The sequence below is a fragment of the Oryctolagus cuniculus genome, chromosome 19 (genome assembly GCF_964237555.1).
Source record: "Oryctolagus cuniculus chromosome 19, mOryCun1.1, whole genome shotgun sequence".
In the NCBI taxonomy this organism is placed as follows: Eukaryota; Metazoa; Chordata; class Mammalia; order Lagomorpha; family Leporidae; genus Oryctolagus; species Oryctolagus cuniculus.
Window position 1 is genome coordinate 5,883,276 of NC_091450.1, and position 27,763 is coordinate 5,911,038.

The following is a 27,763-nucleotide window of genomic DNA, read 5'->3' on the forward strand; positions in this document are numbered from 1 at the left end:
GGCTCCCGCACCTGATATTCGTGCTGCAGAACCCGCGTGCTCTTCTCGGAAGCCGTGAAGTTGAGATATTTGGTGGAGACCTCACCGCTGAAGGGAGAGAGAGGAAAGGAGTGGGAAACGACAGAATATGAGGGGCTAGGGTCCTGGGAGGGGGTCCTGCGTGTGCAGTGAACAGGTACAGAGGTAGTGCAGCCGGGAGGGGGTGGCATGGATAGCGTGGGGAGGAGGAGAGGGAAAATGTGTGCTGGACACACAGTATGTGCCGGCTTGGGACACACACACACACACACATGCACGCACAAATACATGCGCGTGCCTAGATCCTCAGACACGCACAAGCACAAGCCCAGACTCATGCCCACAGACACTCAAGTGGCCATGCCCGGCCCCACGGTGAAGGCTCAGCCCGCGCCCCGGAAACCAGCACCTGGTGACCACCAAGTAGACAGCGTATTTCACAGGCAGCTCCATCTGGAACTCGGATTTGCTGGTGCTGGGCATGTTGTTCTCACTGAAGGAAGAGACAGCGCTTAGCCAGCTCCGGAGCACTGAGCCACAGCCTCTCTTTCTCCCTCTCCGCCAGCCCCACCCCCACCCCAGTCATCAGGGAGTCCCGGCATACCTGTGCCCCCCCAGCACCGCCCCTGTTCTCCGCCCTTGCTCACCTGGTGTCTACATTCGCCCCTTCTACTGCGCCCTGAGTCCATCTCTGCTCCCTCCTCCACCCCAGCCCCCCTGGGGAGTGATGTCCTGGCAAAATGCCATCAGGGTTGCTCCCATGGATTAAACCAAAAATCTCCTCCCTGAAATCCCGTGTGGTGTTCTAAAGGCATAAGGCATCCTGGTCTGCCCAGTGCTCAGGCTCCTCTTGGCACCTGCTTCCTTCCTTCTGTCTTCATGCCCACCCCAATGTCTATGCCTGTGCTTGGCTCACCCACAGCCTAACTGTATTTTCTCCAGGAATTTTCTGGGAACGCCAAGCTCCCCTGAACACTGAACATCCTTCCTGGATCATTTGTTTCATGCTGTGTGGCTGTCACCAGTTTTCTTGTCTATCTGAGCCACTAAGTGATAACCTCCGTGAGGGTGACAAGCACAAGCCAACACTCAGCACAAGGTGGTGCTCAGCCAGTGTTTGTTGAATGAATGAATGAATGAATGAACGAGCTGAAGGGAGAACCGGTGGGGAGGGAGCCAAGGTGCACCCTGGGCCAGGGGCTGGGGCTTTGAAGGGGTGGGGGATGCTTGTCACGGTGGGCACAGTGCACCTGGTCACACGGGCTTTGAGGAGCAGTTTGCTTCCCAGGTAAGCATCGGACTCCACATAAAAGGTGATGTTAAAGGTGACCTGGAGGTGGAGAAATGAGGGGCAGTGATCAGTGTGCATCCATTGATGAGGGGATGAAGGAGGTATGGTCCATCCAGGTGACTCGGTGATCACTCAGCAATAAAGGGAAGAGGGAGGTACTGACTCAGAACCCGGCACATGTCCTAGGAAGCCGATCACAAAGGAACTCCTACTGCCTGATTCAACTCCCTTAAAATGTCCAGAGTGCACAAAGCCATACAGAGTAGAGCGGTGATTGCCTAGGGCCTGGGGATGGGAGATTTGGGGCTGATGGCCAAGGGGAGTGAGGTGTCCTTAGGGGATAATTAAGATGCTTACAATGCATCAGGATGATGGGAACACAGCTAAAAGCCACGGACTTGTATACTTTAAGTGGAAGAATTATGAGGCCACTGGCTTGGCACAGTGTGTTAAGCTGCTGCCTGTGGCTGTGGCATCCCATATGAGCACTTCTTTGAGTCCCGGATGCTCCATTTCTAATCCAGCTTCCTGCTAATGCACCTGGAGAAGCACCCAGCCCTAGCCGTGGCAGCCATCTGGGGAGTGAACCAGCGGATGAAAAGTGGATCTTTCCCTCTCTTTCTCTGTCTCTCCCTCTCTCTGTAATTCTGCCTTTCAAATGCATAATATACTTTTAAAAATGGGAGAATTAGAGTCAGCATTATGGCGCAGTGGGTAAAGCTGCTGCCTGTAATGCCAGCATCCCATATGGGCACTAGTTCAAGTCCTGGCTGCTCCACTTTTGTTCCAACTCCCTGCTAATGACCTGGGAAAGCAGTGGAAGATGGCCCCAGTGCTTGGACTCCTGCACGCATGTGGGAGACCTGGATAAAGCTCCTGGCTCCTGGCCTTGTCTTGGCTCAGCCCTGGCCATTGTGGCCATCTGGGGAGTGAACCAACAGATGGAAGAGATCCTCTCTCTCTCTCTCTCTCTCTACCTCTCTACCTCTCTATAACTCTTTCAAATAAATAAATCTTTTTTTGTTTTGTTTTTGTTTTTTGACAGGCAGAGTGGATAGTGTGAGAGAGAGAAAGACACAGAGAAAGGTCTTCATTTTCCATTGGTTCACCCCCCAGTTGCTGCTGCGGCCGGCGCACTGCACCCATCTGAAGCCAGGAGCCAGGTGCTTCTCCTGGTCTCCCATGGGGTGCAGGGCTCAAGCACTTGGACCATCCTCCACTGCACTCCCTGGCCACAGCAGAGAGCTGGCCTGGAAGAGGGGCAACCGGGACAGAATCCGGCGCCCCGACCAGGACTAGAACCTGGGGTGCAGGCGCCACAGGCGGAGGATTAGCCTATTGAGCTGCGGCGCCTGCCAAATAAATCTTTTTTAAAAAACGGAGAAGTGTATGGTGTAAGAAGTACACATTAGTACTTCAAAAATTTCATGGAAACAGAATTAAAAGATAAATGTGGGTGCAGAAAAATTTCCAAAGCCCATGCCTAGCTTGTTCATAGTATGCAATAAAGCTGTTCATAGTATGCAATAAAGCTGTTCTGTAACATAGAGGCTGTACTTTTTAAACAAGAGGAAGCGAAGTTTCTGGAAGAAGACAAAGAAGCAAGCCAGCATCACTAACCTCCGAGTTGCCAGGGAAGATGGGGTGGCTGATGCTGCAGCTCGTGTTCTTCAAGGTCAGGGAGTCTTTGGAGGAAGGGATGGACTCACAGTTCAGGCGCCAGGAGCGTTGGGAACGCTGGTTCTGGACGGTGAGGGACACGGAGTGGGCTGCCTTAGTCACCAGCATCAGGGGTGGCGAGGGCAAAGGTTAGCTGGAGCCCAAGGAGGATCCAGGTACCTGAACCTCTGACACCTTCCGATAGGATAAGCCAACTGGGTCGAAGGTCACCTGAGTCCTATAGGAGTCCTCACCCTCATTTCTCACGGTCAGGGTCACGTTGAAGTCCTGGGGGCTGCCCACCACCACGGTGTCCAGGCTGTGGGAGCAGCAAGACAGGGCCATGAGACACCAAGAGCATCCCCGTCTGTGCTTGGGCAGGTTGGGGTGGGGGTGGGGTGCCTGGAGAGAAACCCCAGGGGACGGGGCAGCCCTGAGGGATCCCAGGGACCAGGAGGAGAGCAGGGATGCAGGTTTGGAGGAGGCAACAAGGGAAAGAAATTCACTTCAGACTGAAGGTGACGCTGAGGTCATCCTGGCAAATGCTGTCGCTGCCACAATTCTTCTCGAAGGGAAACTGCCCCAAAACAGGAGAGGACAAGGGACACGGTGAGACGCCATGAAGGGATGCTGTGACATGGGCTCACGTGACATCAGTCTCGGTCTGGTCCCTCCCACCCCAGGACTCACCATACCCATGAAGAGTGTCTGAGCGTCTGCAGCCAGCACCGGCCGCAGGTTCCCAAAAGTGGGCAGCGGCTTCCCCACCAGAGAGAAGTTGAGACGCAGGACGATGGGGCCCACGGAGTCCTCCACACAGTCCTGGGGGACAGTGGGGAGTCTGGGCACCTGCTCGCCTCAGCTGCGCAAGCCCAGCCCGTCCTTGGGGAGGGCCCTGCGTGCTCACCGGTAATGACAGCTTCAACGTCTCGCACTTCGGGGTCAGCCCCAGGGTCTGCGTATGTCTGCCTGTGTTGTTCTTGGTCCTGTCGAAGATGGCCCTGGGATACTGGCGTCCAGCGTCCAGCGCCAGGTCGTAAGTGATGGTGCTCTGGATATCTCCTGAAGGAGCAGAGTGGCACAGTGGTGAGCGCCCAGGGTGTGGAGCCAGCCAGACGGGCTCTCTGCCCCCAGCTCCTTCACTCCACCGCTGCGTGGCCTTGGGAAGGTCAGACTGACATCTCTGATTCCCAGTTCCTTATTTTCAGAGTGAGGCAATTTATTACACCTTTCCATTGGTGAAAATGAAAGAAATACAATGAAGTGAAAGAAAATGAGATGCCCACAAAGCACTGGGTACCTGCCCATCGTAAGTGCTCAATAAACAGGGGCTGTTCCGTTACATACTAGAAAATTAATGGTATTTTTCTGACTGCCTTTTGAATTATTTTTCTCTTTGTCATTGGTCCTTAGCAGTTTGAAGATAAGACTTTTTAAGTAATCGTTTCTTAAAATATTTATTTATTTATTTATTTGAAAGAGAGACAGAGCGAGAGAGCTTCCATCTACTGATTCATTCCCCGATTGGCCACAGTGGCCAGGACCGGTCCAGGCCAAAGTCAGGAACCCAGAACTGCATCCGGGTCTCTCCCACATGGGTGCAGGGGGCCAAGCACTTGGGCCATCCTCCGATGCTTTCCCAGGTGCATCAGCAGGGAGCTGAATGGGGAATGGACCAGTCAGGACTGGAATCAGTGCTCCAATATGTGATGCCAGTGCCTCAGGCTGTGGCTAAACCCACTGCACCACAACATCAACCCTTGTAAAGAATCTTTATGTCTTTCATTGGTTTTTATTTGTTTATTTATTTTTAAGATTTTATTTATTTATTTGAGAGGTAGAGTTACAGTGAGAGGGAGAGACAGAGAGAAAGGTCTTCCGTCCATTGGTTCACTCCCAAAATGGCCACAATGGCTGGAGCTGTGCTGATCCAAAGCCAGGAGCCAGGAGCTTCCTCCTGGTCTCCCACGTGGGTGCAGGGGCCCAGGGGTTTGGGCCATCTTCTGCTGCTTTCCCAGGCCATAGCAGAGAGCTGGATCAGAAGAGGAGCAGCCGGGACTAGAACCCGTGCCCATATGGAATGCCAGTGTCGCAGGCAGAGAATTAACCTACTGCGCCACAGCGCCAGCCCCTTTCATTGGTTTTTGAAAATTTTAGCCACTGTTTCTATAGATATTCTATTTCTCTCTCAAATCATGTTTGTTAGATTTTTTTCACCATTTCCCATGCATCTCATTTCCCATTCTTCATTGTTTTCTCTCTGTGTTAATCTAGTTACTTTCAATTGACTTATCTTCCTGTTTACCCATTCCTGATTTTGCTTCTAATATGCTATAAAATCTACTGACTTCTTAATTTCAGTCACATTCTTCAGTGTTGGAGTCTCTGTTGCATGAATTCCAAGTCTTCACTGAAGGTCTGCCTCCTTTCCTGTTTTCACTTCCTGGAAATAACTGTAGGGTTTTTTAAATTCCTATCTAATCACTCTGATTTCTGCATCTCCTGTGGGTCTGTTTCTATTGACCATTGTTGCACTTGGTTGCCTGCCAATGTCTAAATGCAAAGTCCAAGGTGATTACTGAAGCCCCTCTTCTGTCTCTGTCTCCCCAGCACTGGGAACCTGCTTAATTCTCTGCACAATTCAGTAGCTTTTCAGTTGCTTTTTTTTTTCCTACCAGATTTCCTGGGTTATCAACCTAGATATTCCCAGCCTAGGAGTCAGCCAGAGAGGGGTTTCCATGGAGATTTTGGATTTTGAAACTCGGCTCTCTATTTCTACCCACGCTGGCTTCCCCGATCTCTGTTGGCTGTCTCTTCTGACAGCTGGAAAGGTAACTCTATCTCCTCCTCCTGTCTTTTTCTGGCCTTGCCATGAGTATCCCCCTACCCAAGCACAACGCCACTTCTTGAGAATATGGACAAGGGAAGAAATCAGGTTACTGGTAGAAAAACGCATATCTGAATGCTTTGTGAATTTGTGTTTGATTCTATGTACTAAATCGCCTCAGATGAGTTCTCTCTTAGTTTAAAAAAAAAATGATAGGTGGGTATTTGGTGTAGCAGCGAAGACACTACTTGGGACCCCTGCATCTGTGTCAGAATGCTTGGGTTTCAGTCCCAGCTAATGTGCACTCTTGAAGGCAGTAGGTGATGGCTCAAATACTTGGGTCCCTGCCACACCCACATGGGAGACTTAGATGGAGCTCCTGGGGGGAGGCATCTGGGGAACAATGCAACAGATGGGAGATCTTGCTCACTCACGCTGTGTCTCTCTGCCCTTCAAATACATTAAATAAATATATTTTGTAAAGCTCACAGATATGGGTCCTTGGTCCCCTGAGACACTGAAAGGACAAGGAGGAGCCACACCTCTCTGAGGAGGTTTGCAGGGCCTCCGCACCCAGAGCCTGTTTGCTTGGAGCCACTCGGCTTTCCTGGGCACCCCTGCAATGCCAGGCGGATCTGAGCTTTGCCACCCCAAAACCTCACCTTCACGGAGCCGATCCCGGGTGCTCTTGCGGACCTGGAGGCACACTCGGACCTCCCCGGCTGGCTTTACCCGAGCGGCCTGCTCCCGACACTCAAACACACTCCTTGCCACTTCCCTGGGTGTGAACTCCATGGACGCCTCAACTCTCAGCACCGGCTGGGACCTGTGGAGACACCACGGGAGGACCATGGTAGGGGAGGGGCGACTCAGGCAGCACAGAAGCTCTTTAAGGGGAGACTCAGTGGGGTGCTCCGAAAGGGCTTCTCACCTGAGCAGCAGCACCTGTCCCTTGGCCCCTACAGACAGGTCCACCAGGCCGTCCTGGGTGAGGTCCTGACCCCCGCTGAGCGCCTGCCCGAAGTACTGGAGCCTGGGGGACAGCTGGGCACCTGCGATGCGCTGAGGGGAGACAAGGAGAGAAAGGGGGGAGGAAGGAGCTGGGCCAAGGGGACGCAGTTGCTCCACTCACGTCTCATCTCCCACAACTCATCAAGGGAAGTAGGGCAACTTACAAAGGTTTCAACACAGGGGAGTGGAACTCGAAACTCAATAACTGGAGATAGCAGGCTAATTTGTAACTTGATAATTTTTGTAGGGTCCTGAATGGTGTTATAGAATATCCACATGACCCTTAACAACAACAACAAAGTTTCCCACCCCTGCAGGAAATAAACATATGATTTGGCTCAGCTGAAAATCTCCTTTGCATGGGCAGGATAATGCCAACACTGATCTAACCAAAATTAGCATATAAACAAGAGGGGATGTTAATATGTGCCAGGAAGGAGGTGGAGAGAGAGTTCTGTGCTGGTGTTCCCTGGGGAGAAGTCAATGCTACACAAAACTCAAGACCTAGCTAAATATTCTGTATCCATTTACACCTGCTGCAGAGTCTAGATCTTGAGTGCTACTAACAGTAGGGCAGCAAACCTGGAAGGGCAAGTACATCTTTGACATATGATTTCATCTCCTTTGCATATACACCCTGTAGTGATACAGATAGGTCACATACTAGTTCTATTTTTTTAAAGACTTATTTTATTTATTTGAAAGACAGAGTTACAGAGAGAGGTAGAGACAGAGACAGAGACAGAGACAGAGAGATCTTCCATCCACGGATTCACTTCCCAGATGGCTGCAACAGCCAGAGCTGCACCAGAAGCCAGGAACCAGGAGCTTCCTCTGGGTCTCCCATGTAGGTGCAGGGGCCCAAGGACTTAGGCCATCCTCTACTGCCCTCCCAGGCCACAGCAGAGAGCTGGATCAGAAGTGGAGCAGCCAGGACTCAAACTGGTGCCCAGATAGGATGCCGGTGCTTCAGACAAGGGCTTTAACCTGCTGCGCCACAGTGCCGGCCCCAAACTAGTTCTCTTTTTAATCATTTTTAAAAATGTAATTTTATTTGAAAGGCAGAGACAGAGACAGACTTTGCATCCACTAGTTCACTCCCCAAATCCTGGCAACAGCCACAACTAGACCAGGAGCTGGAAATTCAATCTGGGTCCCCCTTGTGGGTAGCAAGGACCCAAGTACTTGAGCCATTACCTCCTAGGGTGCACATTAACCGGAAGCTGGAACCAGATGCAGAGCTGGGACTCGAACCCAGGCCCTCCAATATGGGATGTGGCTGTCCCAGGTGGTGGCTGAACCGCTGAGCTGAAACCTGTCCCTATTGTTAGCTTTATGTGGAAACTCCGCACTGTCATCCATAGCATCTGCTCTAATCTACATTTCCACCATCAGGATGTCAGTTCCTTCTCTCTGCACCCTTGCCAGTATTTGCCATTCTTTGTCTTTTTGATAATACTAATAGCCAATTTAAGTGAGATGATATATTATTGTAGTTTTGTGTTTCCCTGTTGATGAGCGATATTGAGCATTTTTTTCATATAATTGTTGGTCATTTGCATGCCTTCTGTTGAGAAATGTCTATTCAAGTCTTTTGCCCATTTTTTACCTGCTATAATTAGATAATGGGAGGGGCTGGCACTGTGGCATAGTGGGCTAGACTTTTTGCCTATGGGCGCCAGCATCCCATATGGGCACTGGTTTGTGTCACTACTGCTCCTCTTCTCATCCAGCTCCCTGCTATGGCCTGGGAAAGCAGTGGAAGATGACCTGAGGGCTTGAGTCCCTGCACCCACGTGGGAGACCCAGAAGAAGCTCCTGGCTCCTGGCTTTGGATTGGCACAGCTCCAGCCATTGCAGCCAATTGAGGAGTGAACCAGTGGATGGAAGATCTCTCTCTCTCTCTCTCTCCCTCTCTCTCTCTCTCTCTCTCCCTCCTTCTCTGTCTCTCCTTCTCTCTGTGTAACTCTTTCAAATAAATAAATAAATCTTAAAAAAAAATAAGCAGTGAGTGGAACAGTGGTCACCAGGGACAGGGAAGGGGAGGGGCGGAGAAAAGTTAGATAATGGGCACCAAAACACCACCAGAAAGGAGGATTTTGCTCTGTGCTCTACAGCACGGTGGGGTAACTATAGCCAACAATGACTTAGGACATATTTCAAAATAACTAGAGAGGAGACACCAGCAGTTCCCAATGTATTGAAATGATAACTTTAAGGAAGTGGAAAGACTAACCACCCTGATTTCATCATTCCACATTATATGTAGGTATCAGATTACTATACTGTGTTTCATAAACATAGACAAGGAGTTGGTATTTGGCACAGCAGTTAAGGTGCCACATGGGATGCCCACATCCCATACCAGAGTGCTTGGATTCAAGTCCTGGCTTCATTTCTAATTCCAACTTCCTGTTGATGTATTCCCTGGGAGGCAGCAGGAAACTGCTCAAATACTTGGGTCCCTCCACCCACATAGGGGACCCAAACAGAATTCCTAGCTCCTGGATTTGGCCTGGTCAGTTTCAGCTGTTGTAAATATTTGGAGAGTGAACCAGCCAATGGAAGCTCGCTCTCTCTCTCTCTCTCTTTCTCTCTCTCTGTCTCTGTCTCTCTCTCTCTCTCTTTCTCTCTCTCTCTCTCTCTCTGTGTCTGTTTCACACAGAAGTAGCAAAAGCATCATGCTACTTGGGCATATGGAAAATTATTGAAAAAGCTGCAGAAATGTGCATGGGAATTGTTTTTCACGATGAATCTTTCAGGAGCACCTTAACTCTATAAAAATAACACTGAAGGAGTCAGTGTGTGGCTTAGCAGATAAAGCTTTCGCCTGCAGTGCTGGCATCCCATACGGGTGCTGGTTCGAGACCCAGCTACTCCACTTCCAATCCAGCTCTCTGCTGTGGCCTGGGAAAGCAGTGGAAGATGGCCCAAGTGCTTGGGCCCCTGCACTCACTTGGGAGACCCAGAAGAAACTCCTGGCTCCTGGCTTCGGATTGGTGCAACTCCAGCTGTTGCAACCATTTGTGGCGTGAACCAATGCATGGAAAACTTTCTGTGTGTGTGTGTGTGTGTGTGTGTGTGTGTGTGAGAGAGAGAGAGAGAGAGAGAGAGAGAGCTGGGCTGCAGGAAGTGCCCTCCATCCCAGCCTGGGTGGTAGTACTGGGTTTACTGTTACGCAAAAGTCCATCCCTTCTTATCCACTTCCTGCATGTATTACATCGATTTTTAAATAAGAAAACTGTGCACTAATCTGTTGGAGGGAAGTTGGGTTTGGGAATTATGCAAAATGATGAGGTTGTCATTGTCCAAACACTGACCACTTCCAGCTTCAGTCACAAGAAAAAAAGAAGTAAAAAAATGCAAACAGCAGAACAATAGGAGAACATGACTTTTTTGTTTTAATTTATTTGTTTGTTTTGGAGAAACAAAAGGACAGACAGCTCCCATCTGTGGGGTCACTCCCCCAGTGCACACAACAGCCATAGCTGGGGATTAGGGCCAGGGCCAAGAGCTGGAAATTCAACCTGGGTCTCCCACGTGGGTGGCAAGGGACCTGACTCCTTGAGCCATCCAGACTGTAATGGGGCAGCCACTTTGGTGTAGCAGGTTAAGCCACAACCTGAGACATCAACATCCCATATGGGTGCTGGTTTGAATCCTGGCTGCTCAACTTCTAATCCAGCTTCTTGCAAATGTGTCTGAGGTGGCAAACAGAAAACAGGCCAAGTGCTTGGGCCCCTGCCATCCAGGGAGACCTGCATGAAGCTCCTGGCTCCTGGTTTTGGCTCAGCCCAGCTCAGGGCCATTTTTGGCCATCTGAGGAGTGAACCAGCGGATGGAAGAGCTCCACCACCACCCCCTTCTCTGGATGTGTCTCTCCCTCTCTCTGTAACTCTGCCTTTCAAATAAATCAATCAACGTGAACAAAAAGACTGTAACAACTTGCAAGCAACTGTAACAAAAATAAAAGGAAAACTGAAGAGTTCAAGCCCCATTCACAGGAAGAATGAACACGCAGCAAAGAAAACAGAAGGAAACACGATGACAACATTCACATGATCTCAGAAGTCATTTAACGCACTACTCTCAGCCCTGGCTGTGCCTAAAAGGAGTTTGCAGCACACACCACGGCCTGCCTGCTGGATTCCTCCATGCACATGAAGCCCTAGAACGGGAAAATGTAATTGACAATGAGAAATAATCAGACCAGTTCTCACCCCTGAGATGGAGAGCGGGAAATGCATCAACTGGGAAGGCGCCAGAGAGAACTTTCTGGGTTGTGGCAGGCATTTGGCAGAGCAGTTAACGCGCTGTGAGGGACACTCACATCCCCATCTCACAGAGCCTAGGTTCGAGTCCCAGCCCCCCTTCTGATTCAGCTTTCTGCTAATGAGCACCCTGGGAGGGAGCAGGGGATGGATCAAGTGCTTGAGTCCCTGCCAGCCACATGGGAGGCCTGGATGGAGTTCCCAGCTCCTGCCTTTGGCCTGGCCCAGCCTGTCTGTTGCAGGCATTTGGGGAGCAAACTAGAATTGGAAGATCTCTCTCTTCCTCCCTCCCTGCCTGTCTCCCTCCCTTCTTATCAAATAAATAAAAATAAATATTTTAAAAAGAACTTTCTGGGTTGCTGATTGATGTTCTGCATCTTTTTAAAAAAGATTTATTTATTTATTTATTTATTTGAAAAGCAGACTTACAGAAAGGCAGAGGGAAGGAGGGAGGGGGAGAGAGAGAGAGAGAGAGAGAGAGAGAGAGAGGTCTTCCATCTGCTGGTTCACTTTCCAAATGGCCAAAACATCTAGACCTGGGCTGATCTGAAGCCAGGAGCCAGGAGCTTCCTCCAGGTCTCCCACATGGGTGCAGGGGCCCAAGGACTTGAGCCATCTTCTACTGCTTTCCCAGGCCACAGAAGAGAGCTGGATTGGAAGGGAACAGCTGGGACTTGAACTGGCACCCACATGGGATGCCGGCACTTCAGAGAGCGGCTTTACACACTACATCACAGTGCCAGCCCCTATGTGCTGCATCTTGGTAGGTGTGTTAAAGCTCACTGAATAATTAAAGATTTGTGCATTTCTTGTCTATACATTTTATCTTAGAAATAACTAAATAAATATCTAATTCTAGCAAGGGGGTGAAGTACGCTGACACTGCAACTTAATCTGAAATGCATTAAAAATTGAAATGAGTGGCCAGCACCGCGGCTCACTAGGCTAATCTGCCTGCGGCGCTGGCACTCCAGGTTCTAGTCCCAGTTGGGGTGCCGGTTCTGTCCCGGTTGCCCCTCTTCCAGTCCAGCTCTCTGCTGTGGCCGGGGAAGGCAGTGGAGGATGGCCCAAGCGCTTGGGTCCTGCACCCGCATGGGAGACCAGGAGGAAGCGCCTGGCTCCTGGCTTTGGATCGGCGCAGCGCGCCAGCCGTGGAAGCCATTTGAGGGGTGAAACAACGGAAGGAAGACCTTTCTTTTTGTCTCTCTCTCTCACTGTCTAACACCGCCTGTCAAAAAAAAAATGAAATGTGTGAGTGGTGTTGGGAAGATGGTAGAATCATACTGACAACCATGCACAGGCAAGTACACCACCCTGAATGTCTCAGAACTTGGATGAGAGGCTGAAACACCTCGCTGGACTGCAAAACTAAGAAAAGCCAAGGTGGAGGGATCCCAAGGTACCAAGGATCAATTTGTTGGGCCCCTTCTGCAGAATGGCACTGCACTGCACAGAGAAGTCCCTCAGTCCATGGTTCCCAGAATGGGAAAGGTGAGTCTGAGACTTCACAGGATTCTCGCTCCTGGCTCATCCTTCAGGAAACACTGGGTGCTCGGGCAGCGCCAGATCACCAGTAGCAGCTGGAAACGAAGAACAAGAGTGGGGCTAACAGCACCCAGCACGTGGATCTCTGCAGTCCAGCCACAGGCGAGAAGTGAGCCAACAGCACCACACTGCAGGAAGCCCAGTCCACAAGCCTTCCAGGCTCAAATCCACAGCAGCTTGCACACTCCCAGCAGGGCACCCTCCCTAGATCACTGCAGTTCAGTGATCATCCCAGAGGGAGCAGCTGCCCCTGCTCAACTCCAGCTGCTGGGCAGCTCCTCCACCAAATCCCAGCAATCGGCTGAAGCGTGCCTTAGGCCAAGGGCAAGGCACATCCACAGGTATCTACACAGCATGACCTGAAGTTCTGTGCATCCTAGGTGCCCAGGCAGCAACTCCAGAGACCTCACCTGACCTTGGAGCCCATCACACGGCCCTGCCAAATACAGATTCCAAACAGCAGGACCACCCAGCCAAAGAATACACTCTTCAATGCTGGTCATGCAGAGGCAATTGCAGAGCCCAACCAACAGCCCCACCTGAAGGCAGAGTCCAGCCAGGAGTCCAGGTAGCAGTACCATTCGACCTCAGGGTACCGGAAGAAAGCAGAAAATCTGACACTAAAGTCTGCCTGTTGGAGGTTGTCACCAGCCAGCCCACCAGAACCTTAGACTAGACCCAATAGTGGAGGTCCATAGCCACCAAAGAACACAGGCAAAGCTGGAGGGGGCGACTATCTTCTCAAATGCACAGAACTAGATGACTTCATAGCCGACCTCCACCAAATGCTTAAAACAGTAACATCAATTCTTCTATAACTCTTCCCCCAAAATTGAAGACATTAGCATCACCCCAATACCAAAGTCAGATGAAGACACTACAAGGAAAGAAAATTATAAGCCAATAGCCCTAATGCATATAGATGCAAAATTCCTTAATAAAATATCAGCAAGTTGAATGCAAGGAAACACAAAAATTATCATTCACCGTGATCAAGTTGGATTTATCCCTGGGATGCACACGTGATTAGACATAAACAAATCAACAAATGGGATATATATCACACTAGCAAAATGAAGGGTAAAAATCATATGATGATCTCCATAGGTGCAAATTAGGACAAAATTAAACATGCTTTCATGAGAAAAACTCTCAACATCTTAGGTATAGAGTCACCATGTGGCAACACAACAAAGACCATGTATGACAAATCTGCAGCTAACATCGTTCTCCATGATGGAAAGTGGAAGCTCTTCCCTTAAGGTCAGAGACAACACAAGGATGCCCATTCAACCACTTCTTTTCAACCTAGTGCTACAAATACTAACCAGAGAATTAGGCAAGAGAAAGAAAGAGAAGGGAAAAAGTAGAAAAGGAAAAAGTAAAGTTGCCTCTACCAGCTGACAATATTATCTTATAAAGCCCTAAAGACTCTACCACAGATTACATCAAATTCAAAAGCTTCTGCACTGCAAAGTAAGCAATCAATAGAATAAAGAAAAAACCAGCCAGCGCCGCGACTCACTAGGCTAATCCTCCGCCTTGTGGCACCAGCACACCGGGTTCTAGTCCCGGTTGGGGTGCCGGATTCTTTCCCGGTTGCCCCTCTTCCAGGCCAGCTCTCTGCTGTTGCCCGGAGTGCAGTGGAGGATGGCCCAAGTCCTTGGGCCCTGCACCCCATGGGAGACCAGGATAAGTACCTGGCTCCTGCCATCGGATCAGCGCAGTGCGCCGGCCGCAGCGCACCGGCCGCGGCGGCCATTGGAGGGTGAACCAACGGCAAAAGGAAGACCTTTCTCTCTGTCTCTCTGACTGTCCACTCTGCCTGTCCAAAAAAAAGAAAAAAAGAAAAAGAAAAAACCTACGGAGTGGGAGGCAATGTTTATAAACTATACACCTGATAAGGGATAATATCCAAAATGTATAAGGGGTTTAAGCAACTCAATAGCAAGAAAAGAAATAGCCCCACTCAAGAAACATTCCTTGTCCTAGTTTGTTTTGTGTTGCTATAACAAAATGTCTGAGGCTGGATAACTTATATGGAAAACGGGTTCATTTAGCTCATAGTTTTGGAGGTGCAAGCATCTGTTCAGCTCTGGTGAGGGTCTTCTGGCTGTGTCACAGCATGGTGGATGCTATCAGGGTAGCAATGCCTGTCACAGCAAGACGGGAGATGAGAGAACAAGCCAAAGCAGCCAGGCTCACTCTACAGCAACTCATTTTTATGGGAACTAACTCACTCTGCAAAACCAGCATTAATCCTCTGAGGGTGCTGCCTTTGACAAGTTCTGCCTCTTAAATGTGCCACCACCTCCACACAGCCACGTGGAGGACAAAGCTCTGGAGAGACCCAAGCACATGAACCTTCAGAGGACACCTTCAAACCCTACCCACACCACCACAGACCTGAAGAAACATCTCTCAAAACAAGACATACAAATGACCCACAAGGGTATGGGAAAATAATCGATATCAGTCAGCATCAGAGAAACACAAATCAAATCTCAATGAGATGTTAGGGTGGATCTCAGGAGAAAGGAAAAGAGATAACAAACATTGGTGAAGATGTAAGGGAAAAGGAAGACCTTACACCTGTTGGTGGGAACGCAAATTAGTGCACTTTTCATCGAAAATACTATGGAGTTCCCTCAGAAAAGTCAAAACAGAATTACCCTATGATTGAGCAATCCCACTTCTGGACATATATATCCAGAGGAAATAAAATCAGTATCACAAAGAGACATCATATTTATCACAGCACAGATATAAAATCAATCAATCAAAGTGTCCATCAATGGATGAATGGAGAAAGAAAATGTACACACACACACACTAGAATAGTATTCTGTCATAAAATGGTGAATATGGGCGCCGGCTCGAGACTTGGCTGCTCCACATCCGATCCAGCTCTCTGCTGTGGCCTGGGAAAGCAGTGGAAGATGGCCCAAGTCCTTGGGCCCCTGCACCTACATGGGAGACATGGAAGAAGCTCCTGGATCCTGGCTTCAGATTGGCTCAACTCCGGCTGTTGCAGCCAATTGAGGAGTGAACCAATGGATGAAAGACCTCTCTCTCGCTCGCTCTGCCTCTCCTTCTCTCCCTGTGTAACTCTGACTTTCAAATAAATAAATAAATCTTTAAAAACATAATAATAAAGGCCGGCGCCGCGACTCACTAGGCTAATCCTCTGCCTTGCGGCGCCGGCACACCGGGTTCTAGTCCCGGTTGGGGCGCCGGATTCTGTCCCGGTTGCCCCTCTTCCAGGCCAGCTCTCTGCTGTGGCCAGGGAGTGCAGTGGAGGATGGCCCAGGTGCTTGGGCCCTGCACCCCATGGGAGACCAGGAAAAGCACCTGGCTCCTGGCTCCTGCCATCAGATCAGCGCGGCGCGCCGGCTGCAGCGCGCCAGCCGCGGCGGCCATTGGAGGGTGAACCAACAGCAAAGGAAGACCTTTCTCTCTGTCTCTCTCTCTCACTGTCCACTCTGCCTGTCCAAAAAAAAAAAAAAAAGATCTTCCATTCGCTGGTTCACTCCTCAAATGGCTGGGAGCCAGGAGCTTCATCCACGTCTCCCAGGTGGGTGGCAGGGGCCTAAGCGCTTGGGCCATCATTAGCTGCTTTCCCAGATACATCAGCAGGGAACTGAATCAGAAGCAGAGCAGCAAGACTGGAACTGGTGCTCCAACATGGGATAGTGGTACAACCACTGCGTCACACCACCCCTCTCCCAGATGATGGACTTTTTTTTTTATAACTGCTGTGCTGTAGTCATTCTCTCTTTTTTTTTTTTTTTTTTTTTTTTGGACAGGCAGAGTTAGACAGTGAGAGAGAGAGAGAGAAAGGGTCTTCCTTCCATTGGTTCACCCCCCAAATGGCCACAACAGCCAGAGCTGCACCAATCCAAAGCCAGGAGCCAGGTGCTTCTCCTGGTCTCCCATGTGGGTGCAGGGCCCAAGCACCTGGGCCATCCTCCACTGCACTCCCGGGCCACAGCAGAGGGCTGGCCTGGAAGAGGGGCAACCGGGACAGAATCCGGCGCCCCGACCGGGACTAGAACCCGGTGTGCCGGCGCCGCTAGGCGGAGGATTAGCCTAGTGAGCCGCGGCGCCGGCCAATAACTCTGCCTTTCAAAGACTGCCTTTCAAACAAATAATATTTTTAATAAAAAATAAATTAAAAAAATAAAAGAAAAATGTGAGACTAAAGAAGGAAGAGCAGAGAGCTGGCCACAGTGGGGGAGGACGTGGCACAGCAGAGGTGTGTCCAAACAGAGGTCCCTCCAGACAGTGGACTCCTCAACCCCAGCACAAAATAGCCATCTCATGAGAGCAGACCAGGACCCAGCGGGGTGACCCACCACCAGGAGGGGCTGCCTCATTTGCAAGACCTAAGTGCAAATGAGCATCCCGCTCCTTTGTTCAGCAATAGAGTAGAATTTCCACGTGGCCACAGCAGAGCACTGCAGCCAGCCCAGGCCCCTTCTGCGAGAGGCCCAGAAAGCTTGCAGGGCTGTAACTACGAACAGTCTTTGGCTCCCTGGGATGTGGGACTTTCAGTGCTAAACTGGATGAGATCTGGTGAGGTAGGACTCTCGGTCACCCTCCCCAGGGCAGATTCAGAAGAAATGAATGCCCACATCGCAACACCTCCAGCTTGCCATTTACCATCTCTGGGCCTCAATCTACACATCTGTAAAGTGGGCTGATAGTGCCCCACCCCCACAGCATGCACCTCCTATCACTGTAGAAAAGATTGACTTAGAAGTAGGATTCTTGGAGGCTTCTCTGAAGCAGGTGTTATTGGTTTTGGAGGTTCTGAAGAAGTAGTGGAGAAGCAGTCCGTGGGAATGCGGAGTTGGAAGAGAACAGAGCAGCAAGGAGCCCATCGTCACGACACAGGCAGTGACCAGGTCTTACCTGGCTGTGGGAAGAGCTGATGCTGAATCCCGGGACTCCATGAAACAGGTAGACAGCGCCCCGGTTCTCCTGCTCCCCTGGGGCCCCGATGGCCACATCTGCCAGCTTGTCCCCATTCACGTCCCCCAGCACGGTCAGAGCCGCCCCGAAGCGGCCCCAGGGGTGGCCCTGCTCCCCAGAGAGAACACGCTCACACTGCCACCGAGCCCGCTGCTGAAGAAAATCAGCGTCAAGACTGCACCCAGGCAACCCCTCCGCCCCACACCCAGCCCCACCCAGCCCTGGGTCCGTCAGCCACTCACCCCCCGGGGCAAGGGGCACACGGACACCTGGCCCCCTCGCGTCTGCTCATAGTAATGGGGGGCCCCGATGAGGACCAGGTCGGTGCTGCCGTCTCTGTCCACGTCCACGGAGCAGAGGGAGCTCCCGAAGTAGGAGCCGATCTGCAAGAGAGAGAGATCAAGGTCCCACACTTTTCAGCTCTAAAACAGCCGGGAGCTTCCTGAGAAGGCAGCGCAGCACACCTGGGAAAGCCTGCTGGAGCGGGTCTGATTTTCCACATGGTTCATGATAAACACTCGTTCACTGTGCTGCCAGCCAGAGGAGCAGGGAGCATGGCAGTGAGTGAGGATTCACCCCAAAGGGTCTTCCAAAAGGGCATTACTGGGGCAGAGAGGAAACCACAGAAACGCCTAGAAAAGCGAACAGGATATCCTTTGCATACGTCAGACACCTTGAGGGAGGGTAAGAAGGCAAGGCTGGCATCTGAGCAACAAGGAACCAAGTGGTTTGGGTTAAAAATAACTTGCTGGGGCCAGCACTGTGGCATAGCGGGTGAAGCCGCCACCTGCAGTGCCAGCATCCCATATGGGCACCAGTTTGAGTCCTGGCTGCTCCACTTCCAATCCAGCTCTCTGCTATGGCCTGGGAAAGTAGTGGAAGGTGACCCAACCCAGGTCCTTGGGCCTCTGCACCCATGTGGGAGACCCAGAAGAAGCTCCTGGCTCCTGGCTTTGGATCGGCACAGCTCCGGCCATTGCGGTCATCTGGGGAGTGAACCAGCGGATGGAAGACCTCTCTCTCTCTCTCTCTCTCTCTCTCTCTCTCTCTCTCTCTCCCTTTGCCTCTCCTTCTCTCTGTGTGTAACTTTTTCAAATAAATAAATCTTTAAAATAATAATAACTGTTGCTGGGGCTGGTGCTGTGGCACAGAGGATAAAGCTTCTGTCTGCCATGCTGGCATCCCACATGGCTGCTAGTTCACCTCCGGGCTGCTCCACTTCCAATCCAGCTCCCTGCTGATGCACCTGGGAAAGCAGCAGAGGACAGCTCAAGTGCTTGGGGAGAAGTCCTCCTCCCTGGGAGACCTGGAAGGAGCTCCTGGCTCCTGGTTTCCAGCCATTGTGGCCATTTGGTGAGTGAACCAGCAGATGGAAGACCTTTCTCTCTCTCTGTTTGTCTGTAACTTGACCTCTCAAAGAAATAAATAATTTTTAAAAAAGAAAGACATGAGATGGACATTTGACCTAGTGGTTAGGACACTGCTTGGGCAGCCCCGGTTCCAATTTCAGCTTCCTGCTAATGTACACCCTCAAGTAGCTGGGACTCTGCCACCCACGTGGGAAGCTTGGATTGAGTTCCTGGCTCCTTGCTTCAGCCTGGTGCAGCTCTGAATGTTGTGGGCATTTGGGGAGTGAACCAGTAAATGAGAAGGCTATCTCTCTCATCTTTCTATCTCTCTGCCTTTCAAATAAATAAATATTTTTTAAAAAAGGAAATAATAGCTACCTACCAGGAAAAAGATTTTTTAAATACACTCAATGTCATAGTATTCAGCCATTTAATCACCCATTCATTCAAGCATTCATGCATTCAAGAAACAAGGGCTTTGCTCTTTGCTGAGCACCAGGCTGTTGGTAGAGACCCCACGCCTTGCCAGGGTTGTTGGTGCAGCGGGGTGGGGGAGGAAGAGTAGTAAACAGATAAACAGGAAGATGCAGATAGCAGTTTCAAACCGGGCAAGTTCTAGGAAGGAGAAGTACAGAAGAAATCACACCAAGAGTCACTGATTTGATTGTTGCTTTCAGTCCTTGTTTATATGCCTATAGAACTGTGGTCTTCCTACTTTTTACTTCTTTAATCTCGTGGTTAGTGGTGCATATGAGATTAAAGAGTGGATTGAAATTATGTTTTTTCAAAAAAAATAAAGGAAAAAAAAGGACAGAAGGAAGGAAGGGGATTGAGGGAGGGAGAGAGGATGGAAGGGAAGTATGGTTATCTTAGAATTGTATCTAGGAAATTTATGAAATCTGTTCTCTTTATATGAATCAAAATTTTAAAAAAGCAGCAGAAAATTTTAAATTTGAAGCAAACAAAAGAAAAGAGAAGAAAGAAATGGGGAAGTGACTGAGAGGGCAGAGCAAGTTCCTGCAGAAATAAATACCCACAGCTCACTTCCAACACTAAGCTGAGATAAATAAAATACCTTTAAAACATACGCTTAGGGGGCCGGCACTGTGGCGTAGTGGGTGAAGCCACCACCTGCAGTGCAGGCATCCCATATGGGCGCCAATTCAAGTCCCAGTTGTTCACTTCTGATCCAGCTCTCTGCTATGGCCTGGGAAAGCAGTAGAAGATGGCCCAAGTCCTTGGGCCCCTGCACCTGCGTGGGGGACCTAGAAGAAGCTCCTGGCTCCTGGCTTTGGATCGGCGCAGCTCTGGCCGTTGCGGCCATCTGGGGAGTGAACCAGTGGATGGAGGACCTCGCTCTCTGTGCCTCTCCTTCTCTCTGTGTGTAACCCTGACTTTCAAATAAATAATTAAATCTTTTATTAAAAAAACAGCTGGAAGAGAGGATTTTGTATGTTCCTAACACAAAGAAATGATAAGGACATTCTAATTACCCTAATCTGATCATTACACATTGTATATATGCATAATGTACACAATTATCACACATCAATTTTTTCAAAACTTACAAGTAAAAAAATAACACCAGTTCTCATAAGAATTTTTTCAAAAGCTACCATAGTACTGGCATAAGAAACAGATGCATCAGTCCATGGGACAGAATAGAACGCCCAGAAATTAACCCATGCATTTAGGGTCATGGGAACTGTGCCAGAAGAGCCAAGAACGCACAATGGAGAAGACAGTCTCTCCAACAAATAATGTTGAGAAAACTGAATATCCACATGCAGGAGAATGACAACGACCCTTTTCTCACACCGTGTATTAAAAGTCAGCTCGGGGCCGGCACTGTGGTGCTGTGGCGCCCTGGCCTGAAGCACTGGCATTCCACACGGGCACCGGTTCTAGTCCCAGCTGCTCCTCCTCCGATCCAGCTCTTTGCTACGGCCTGGGAAAGCAGTAGAGGATGGTCCAACTCCTTGGGCCTCCGCACCCATGTGGGAGACCCACAGGAAGCTCCTGGCTCCTGGCTTCGGATCGGCGCAGCTCTGGCTATTGCAGCCAACTGGGGAGTGAACCATCAGATGAAGCCCTCTCTCTCTCTCTCTCTCTCTCTCTCTCTCTCTCTCTCTGCCTCTCCTCTCTCTGTGTAACTCTGACTTTCAAATAAATAAATCTTTAAAAAAAAAGTCAGCTCAAGGGGCTGGTGCTGTGGCATAGCAGGTAAACCCGCTGCATGCAGTGCCAGCATCCCATATGGGCGCCGGTTCAAGTCCCGGCTCTCTACTTCTGGTCCAGCTCTCTGCTATGACCTGGGAAAGCAGTAGAAGATGACCTGTACCCACGTGAGCCCTGTACCCACGTGAGAGACCCAGAAGAAGCTCCTGGCTCCTGGCTCCAGATCCGTGCAGCTCTGGCCGTTGCAGCCAATTAGGGAGTGAACTGGCGGATGGAAGACCTCTCTCTCTCTCTCTCTCTCTCTCTCTCTCTCTCTCTTTCTCTTTCTCTCTCCGTGTAACTCTGACTTTAGAGTAAAAATAAAAATAAATCTTTTTTTAAAAAGCTCAAAAATGGGCTAAGGACTGAAGCTGTGAAAATGCAGGAGGAAAACACAATGGGAAAGTTTCTTGACATTGATCCGGACAGTCATTGTTTTGGATCTGACCCGAAAGCACAGGTGACAAATGTAAAACAGCCAAATATGACCCTATCCAAGTCTACAATCCACACAGCAAAGGAAATAGTTGACAGGATAAAGACGGGAGCAAACCTGTGCAATGGGACAAGAGCTTGCAAGCCCTTCATCTGGTAAAGGGTTAATATCCAAATGTATAAGGAATGCAAGGAAACAAGCAACCCACTTTGAAATGGCTGTTAGGGGCAGTCATGTGACTTAGCAGTTGAATAAAACACGAGTTAGGTTGCCTGTGGCCCACATCAGGGTCTCTATTTGACACCTGGCTCCAGTTTCTGATTCCAGCTTCCTGCTAAGCACATTCTGGGAGGCAGAAGATGAGCAGATAGGATGAGTAGGTTCTGTATAAATTTATCATAAAATACAGTGGTCTTAGTTAACACGTGTTGGAGAACTACAGGGTACATTTGAAAAGTTCTCACTATAAAAATGATGAGTATGCAAGGTGATAGATATATTAATACTTGATTTGATCTTCTCACAATGTATACATACTCATATGCCAAACTTTGCACATTGTACATTTTATACTATAAATATACACTCTTGCTATTTGTATAGACTACCTGATGGGGAGGGAGGGAAGAAAATTTGTTAAAAATAAAACCAGGGGGGCCAGCACTGTGACTAAGCCACCGCCTGTAGCGCCAGCACCCCATATGGGAGCCAGTTCATGTCCCAGCTGCTCCTCTTCCAATCCAGCTCTCTGCTGTAGCCTAGGAAATCAGTGGAAGATGGTTCAAGTGCTTGGGCCCTTGTGCCCACGTGGGAGACTGGAGGTAGCTCCTGGCTCCTAGCTTCAGTCTGCCCCATTCCTAACCTTTGGGGCCATTTGGGGAGTGAACTGTGAGGTGGAAATTCTCTTTTTGTCTGTCTCTGTCTCTCTCTTTCTCTCTCTGTAACTATGCCTTTCAAATAAATAAAAATAAATATTTCAAAAAAATCAATGTGGAAAACATGTCCTTTAAAAATACTTAATGGTATCTCTGCGAGTGAGATCCCAGTGGAAAGAATAGGTCATCAAAGAAGGAGGTACCTTTCTCTGAAGGGAGGAGAGAACTTCCACTCTGACTACGACCTTGTCTAAATAAGATCAGAGTCAGCGAACTCAAAAGGACTCCATAGCCTTGGCAACTCATGACAAGAACCTAGAGTGATTACTGATGCCATAAACAAGAGTGTCAATTTGTAAAGTCAACAACAGGAGTCACTGTGCACTTACTCCTCATGTAGGATCTCTGTCCTAAATGTGCTGTACATTGTGATTTAATGCTATAACTAGTACTCAAACAGAATTTTTCAATTTGTGCTTCTATGTGGGTGCAAACTGTTGAAATCTTTACTTAATATATACTAAATTGATCTTCTGTATATAAAGAGAATTGAAAATAAATCTTTATGTGAATGGAATGGGAGAGGGAGCGGGAGAGGGGAGGGTTGCGGGTGGGAGGGAAGTTATGGGGGGGAGAAAATCCATTGTAATCCATAAGCTGTACTTCAGAAATTTATATTCATTAAATAAAAGTTAAAAATAATAAAAATACTTAATGGTGTTTATCTGAATTATTTTCAAAACTTTTACATAATTACTTTCTTTGAACTTAGATATAAACTGTAAAATCATCTTGTCAGTTCTACAAAAGATACCCTCAGGATTTTTGTTGCATTGACCACAGGCCAACTTGGAATTTTCAATCCATGACCACAGTCTGTCTCTCCATTTATTTATGTCTTAGGTTTCTCTCATTAGTGTTTTGTAGTTTTCAGCATACAGATATGGTACACATTTTGTTAGATTTTCATGGTCTTTGGTTCTATCATAAATGGTACCTTTTTAAAATTTAAATTTCCACTTGTTCAACGACACTACACAGACAACTGATTTTTATATGTTGATCTTATATGCTGAGAACTTATTGAAATAATGTAACATAGTAGCCATTTCTATGGATTCTTTGGAATTTTCCATGCAATCATGTCATTGGCAAATAGAGATAGTTTTATTTCTTCCTTTCCATGCCATATGCTTTTTTTTTTTTTTACTTTTTCTTGACTTATTGCACTGGCTAGATCTTCCGATACAATATTGAGTTGCAGTATTAAGAGTGGATATTCTTGGGGCCGGTGCTGTGGTGTAGAAGGTTAAAGCCCTGACCAGCAGCACCAGCATCCCATATGGGCACCGGTTCGAGTCCTGGACGTTCCAATTCTGATCCATCTCCCTGCTAGTGTGCTTGGGAAAGCAGCGGAGGATGAACCAGGGCCCCCGCTCCTGCCTGGGAGACCTGGAAGAAGCTCCTGACTCAGCTCCAGCCGTTGTGGCCATCTGGGGAGTGAACCAGCAGATAGAGGACCTCTCTCTCTGTCTCTACCTCTCTAACTCTTTCAAATAAATAAACCTTAAAAAAAAGAATGGATATTCTGCCTGGTTCTAACTTCAGGAGGGAAGCATTGTCTCCCTTTTCAACATGATGTCAGCCATAAATTTTATGCCACGAGTCTTCTTCAGGTTGAGGAAGTTCTCCATGGATTCCAGCTCACAGAGAGCTTTTCATCATGAAAAGGTGTGATATTTTGTCAACTTTTTTTCTGTATTAATTAAGATGAGTATGTGTTTTGCTTCTCTAATCTGCTGTTATGATTAGTTCCATTGCTGTATATCAAAATCACTTTTCTATTTGTGATAGTCCTGGAAGGCAGGACTGGAGTCCCTGTCACCCACTTGGGAGACCCAGATGGAGTTCTGGGCTCCTGGCCCAGCCCTGGCTGTTGTGGGTATTTGGTTTTTATATTCACAAGATTGTGCAATCATCAGCACCAATCTCAGAAACACGACCATCTCCCCTAGAAACTCTCTGTGAGGGGTGCACACTGTGGTGTAGCAGGTAAAGCTGCTGCCTGCAATGCCGGCATCCCATAGGGGCGCCGGTTCAAGTCCTGGCTGCTCCACTTCTGATCCAGCTCTCTGCAATGGCCTGGGAAAACAGTAGAAGATGGCCCAAGTCCTTGGGCCCGTGCACCCGCGTGGGAAGACCCAAAGGAAGCTCCTGGCTCCTGGCTTCAGATCAGCGCAGCTGTGGCCACTGCAGCCAATTTGGGAGTGAACCAGCAGATGGAAAACCTCTCTCTCTCTCTCTCTCTCTCTCTTTATCTCCTCTCTCTCTCTCCTCTTTCCTCTCTCCTCTCTCCTCTCTCCTCTCTCCTCTCTCTGTGTAACTCTGACTTTCAAATAAATAAATAAGACTAAAAAAAGTCCACTGTTCAGTTGAGTTCCTCATTAAAAAGAGAGAGAGAAAGTAAAGTCTCTGTGAGCAGTCGCTGGCAACTCCCACCCCACCCCACCCTGGGCCACCCAAGTCTGTTTTCTTGCTCTGTGGATCTGGAGGTTGCCCCTGGAAAAGGCGAGTCCTCCACCTCTGTTCTCCTTTTCTCCAGTCATTCTGACTACCCTGCGCCCGGCATTTCCATAGGAACCTCAGCATGTGCTTCCCTGCATACCTGGACAAAGCCAACGCACTCTCCTTCCCACTGCTGTCCCCCCACCCCAAGCACCCACACTCTGAACCTTGGACAAAGCCAACGCGCTCTCCTTCCCACTGCTGTCCCCCCACCCCAAGCACCCACACTCTGAACCTTGGACAAAGCCAATGCGCTCTCCTTCCCACTGCTGTCCCCTCACCCCAAGCACCCACACTCTGAACCTTGGACAAAGCCAACGCGCTCTCCTTCCCACTGCTGTCCCCCCACCCCAAGCACCCACACTCTGAACCCTGTCCCATTATCTCCCTTCTCTCTGGCCCTTTTCCTCCTCCTACATCTGCTCTTCACTTCTCTGGTCCTCGCACTTCAGGCCTTGGCTTATCTGTCACTTCCTCCAGGAAGCTTCCCTAAGGCCCTGTGTGGGTGCCCTCTCATTCGTTCTAACTCCCAGCTGTAGTATTTGTCACCCTTGATGGTAACTTGCATGTACCTGAATGCATGTGTAGTGAGGGTGATAAGCCAGCCTGGCTCCTGCAATCCTGAACAATGCACACAAAGCAGAAAAGTAGCATCGTATCCGCACTTGACTTTCAGAATTCCCAACACATTCCTCTCGCCCCGTGCCCTATATATGTGCCAGGCACAGATGCCATCAATGACCCACAGGTGTTAGTGAAGCACAAGGAAAGACCACATGAAGAATTTGACTATTGGCAAGGAGTGGAGACAAGCTGTTTGGGTATGAGGCTTCAACCACACACAACACATTCATTGCAGGTCAAAGAGAATCATGGATAAAAATTAAATGGATACTCACGGAACTATAGGCACAACACCAAAAAGGCAGGCCCATTTTGAGAATTTGCTAGAATGATTTCACTAGGTATTTTTGCCTTCCCTCCCAGCTCCCACTTAAAGTGCAACCACAATGCTTTTGCAGGAATGATGTTCAAGATGTTGACCTACCAGGGCTATACAGGTTCTGAGCAGACGGGGGGCTGGGGCAGGTCCTGGGGATTCTAGATCATGAGGAAGCCCAAAGAACACCACGGGGAGCAGTCAGAGTGCATGAGTGCAGATGGGCATCTCAGGGAAGCAGCCACAGGTCAACAGATAGGGAACTATTCCAATATGTCCACAATCAGCATGGTTGAGTGGTTGTGTACTGGTTGACTACCAGCTCTGGGTACACAGACTCACAGGGAGCTCTGGACAGCCAAGCATTGCTGTCTATTGTTGTTAGACAAGCCAAGGACACAACCATCTCGAATGCAAAGCTGATCCCATGATCTTTCAACTTCAACCCACAGAAGGCTCCTCTCCAAAACTCTGGCAATGCCCATCCTGGAATCTCTCAGCCTCCAGGGCGCCTCTGTCCATGGAGTCCTGCTCCACACCCTCTGCACATACCTGGCTGCCTTTGATTTCACCGTTGACCTCCCAGACGCGAGCGCTCTGTCTGAACATCACCACCAGGCCGATGTGCTGATAGCGAGGAGCCCCGAGAACTATGCTCTTCACCCGGTTCCGCAAGATGACTGCAGAGGCGTAACCTGAAGATGGCGGTCTCATAGGCAAAGTGCTCTGCCCTGCAGACCCCAGCCCCCTCTCCACCATGCAGGCCCAACCCTTTGAGCAGAAGCAATGAGACATTCCCATGTTTGGTGGGTCTCAGGAACTGAGCCCTACACCATATTCCTCTTGGAGAAGATAATGAAAATGAAATCTTTGAAATCTATCCCAAAGGCCTATGAAAGATCCAACACCATCAGCAATAGTTGAGTTGGGCCACATCCTGACCCCAAAAGTAACCCATGCCTCCCCTCCCCCAGCCCCCACCCCCACTTACCCAAGTAAGCATCGTTCATGTCTGAATCCACCCTCGTGGTGTTGATGAAGGTGACGGCACTCTTGGATGTGTGCAAAAAAGCTCCACCAGCCCAATCAAAGCTCCCCACAGAGCCCAGTAGGGGGCCACTCTAGGGAAAGGGGTACAACAGGACTGAGAAGAAAGGAAGAGGGGACCAGGACTGCCCATCGGAGAGGCACTTGCCAACAACAGCCCATCACAGAGAAGAGCCCCAAACCCTTGCACCTCTTCGCTGCCTTCTTCCTGCCCCACACCCCACTCACCCCTGGCCCGGATTTCACGGCAGGAGCTTACAGAAGTGATGGCAGCGCTGAACCCTTCCTGAGACATCTCGTGCTCAAAAGAGCTGGTACTTCCTGACTGAGTACCTGGAGGGTGGGACACACACATCAAAGCGAGCAGGGAGGCCCTGAACAAGAGCTGGAGACGCAAGGACTGGGGCGTCCAGGCAAAAGAGGGCTTAGGCAGGCTCTGTGTTGAACAGGAAAGCACGCACGCCCCTCTTAAAGGGATGGTGGCACTTGTCCCTCTTAAAGGGTATGGACACAATTCAGTGCAAAGGGGAGATACCACAGTGAACCAAACAGACAAATGCTGGCAACATACTCAAACTGTTGGGAGACACCTGACTCCCCTGCACTCCAACTTATCAGCCTGAAGCCAAGACTGGCAAAGTCACAGATAAAAAGTCTACATTTTTTAATTTCAAAGAAATTGATCCATTGAGTCCAGGACGCCTGGGAGAGTTGATGTCGAGAGTCAGGGTAACAAGA

At 49.4% G+C, this 27,763-nt stretch overlaps 1 protein-coding gene across 3 annotated transcripts in view; it reads right to left on the reverse strand.

Moving 5' to 3' along the window:
- Window positions 1-27,763, reverse strand: part of ITGAM (integrin subunit alpha M) — a 50,655-nt gene that overhangs the window by 4,030 nt on the left and 18,862 nt on the right. For 2 of the 3 annotated variants that reach the window (XM_002721749.5, XM_070064840.1), the window contains 15 exons: window positions 27,285-27,358; window positions 26,970-27,099; window positions 26,531-26,673; window positions 17,839-17,979; window positions 17,537-17,749; window positions 6,727-6,857; window positions 6,458-6,621; window positions 3,876-4,030; window positions 3,659-3,790; window positions 3,475-3,545; window positions 3,149-3,287; window positions 2,930-3,052; window positions 1,269-1,348; window positions 428-511; window positions 12-87 (listed from right to left, as the gene is read on the reverse strand). In XM_002721749.5, coding sequence (XP_002721795.1) covers window positions 12-87; window positions 428-511; window positions 1,269-1,348; window positions 2,930-3,052; window positions 3,149-3,287; window positions 3,475-3,545; window positions 3,659-3,790; window positions 3,876-4,030; window positions 6,458-6,621; window positions 6,727-6,857; window positions 17,537-17,749; window positions 17,839-17,979; window positions 26,531-26,673; window positions 26,970-27,099; window positions 27,285-27,358 — 1,856 coding nt within the window. The remainder of the gene's footprint in view (window positions 1-11; window positions 88-427; window positions 512-1,268; window positions 1,349-2,929; window positions 3,053-3,148; window positions 3,288-3,474; window positions 3,546-3,658; window positions 3,791-3,875; window positions 4,031-6,457; window positions 6,622-6,726; window positions 6,858-17,536; window positions 17,750-17,838; window positions 17,980-26,530; window positions 26,674-26,969; window positions 27,100-27,284; window positions 27,359-27,763) is intronic. The other variant, XM_008248697.4, reaches the window with a different exon arrangement.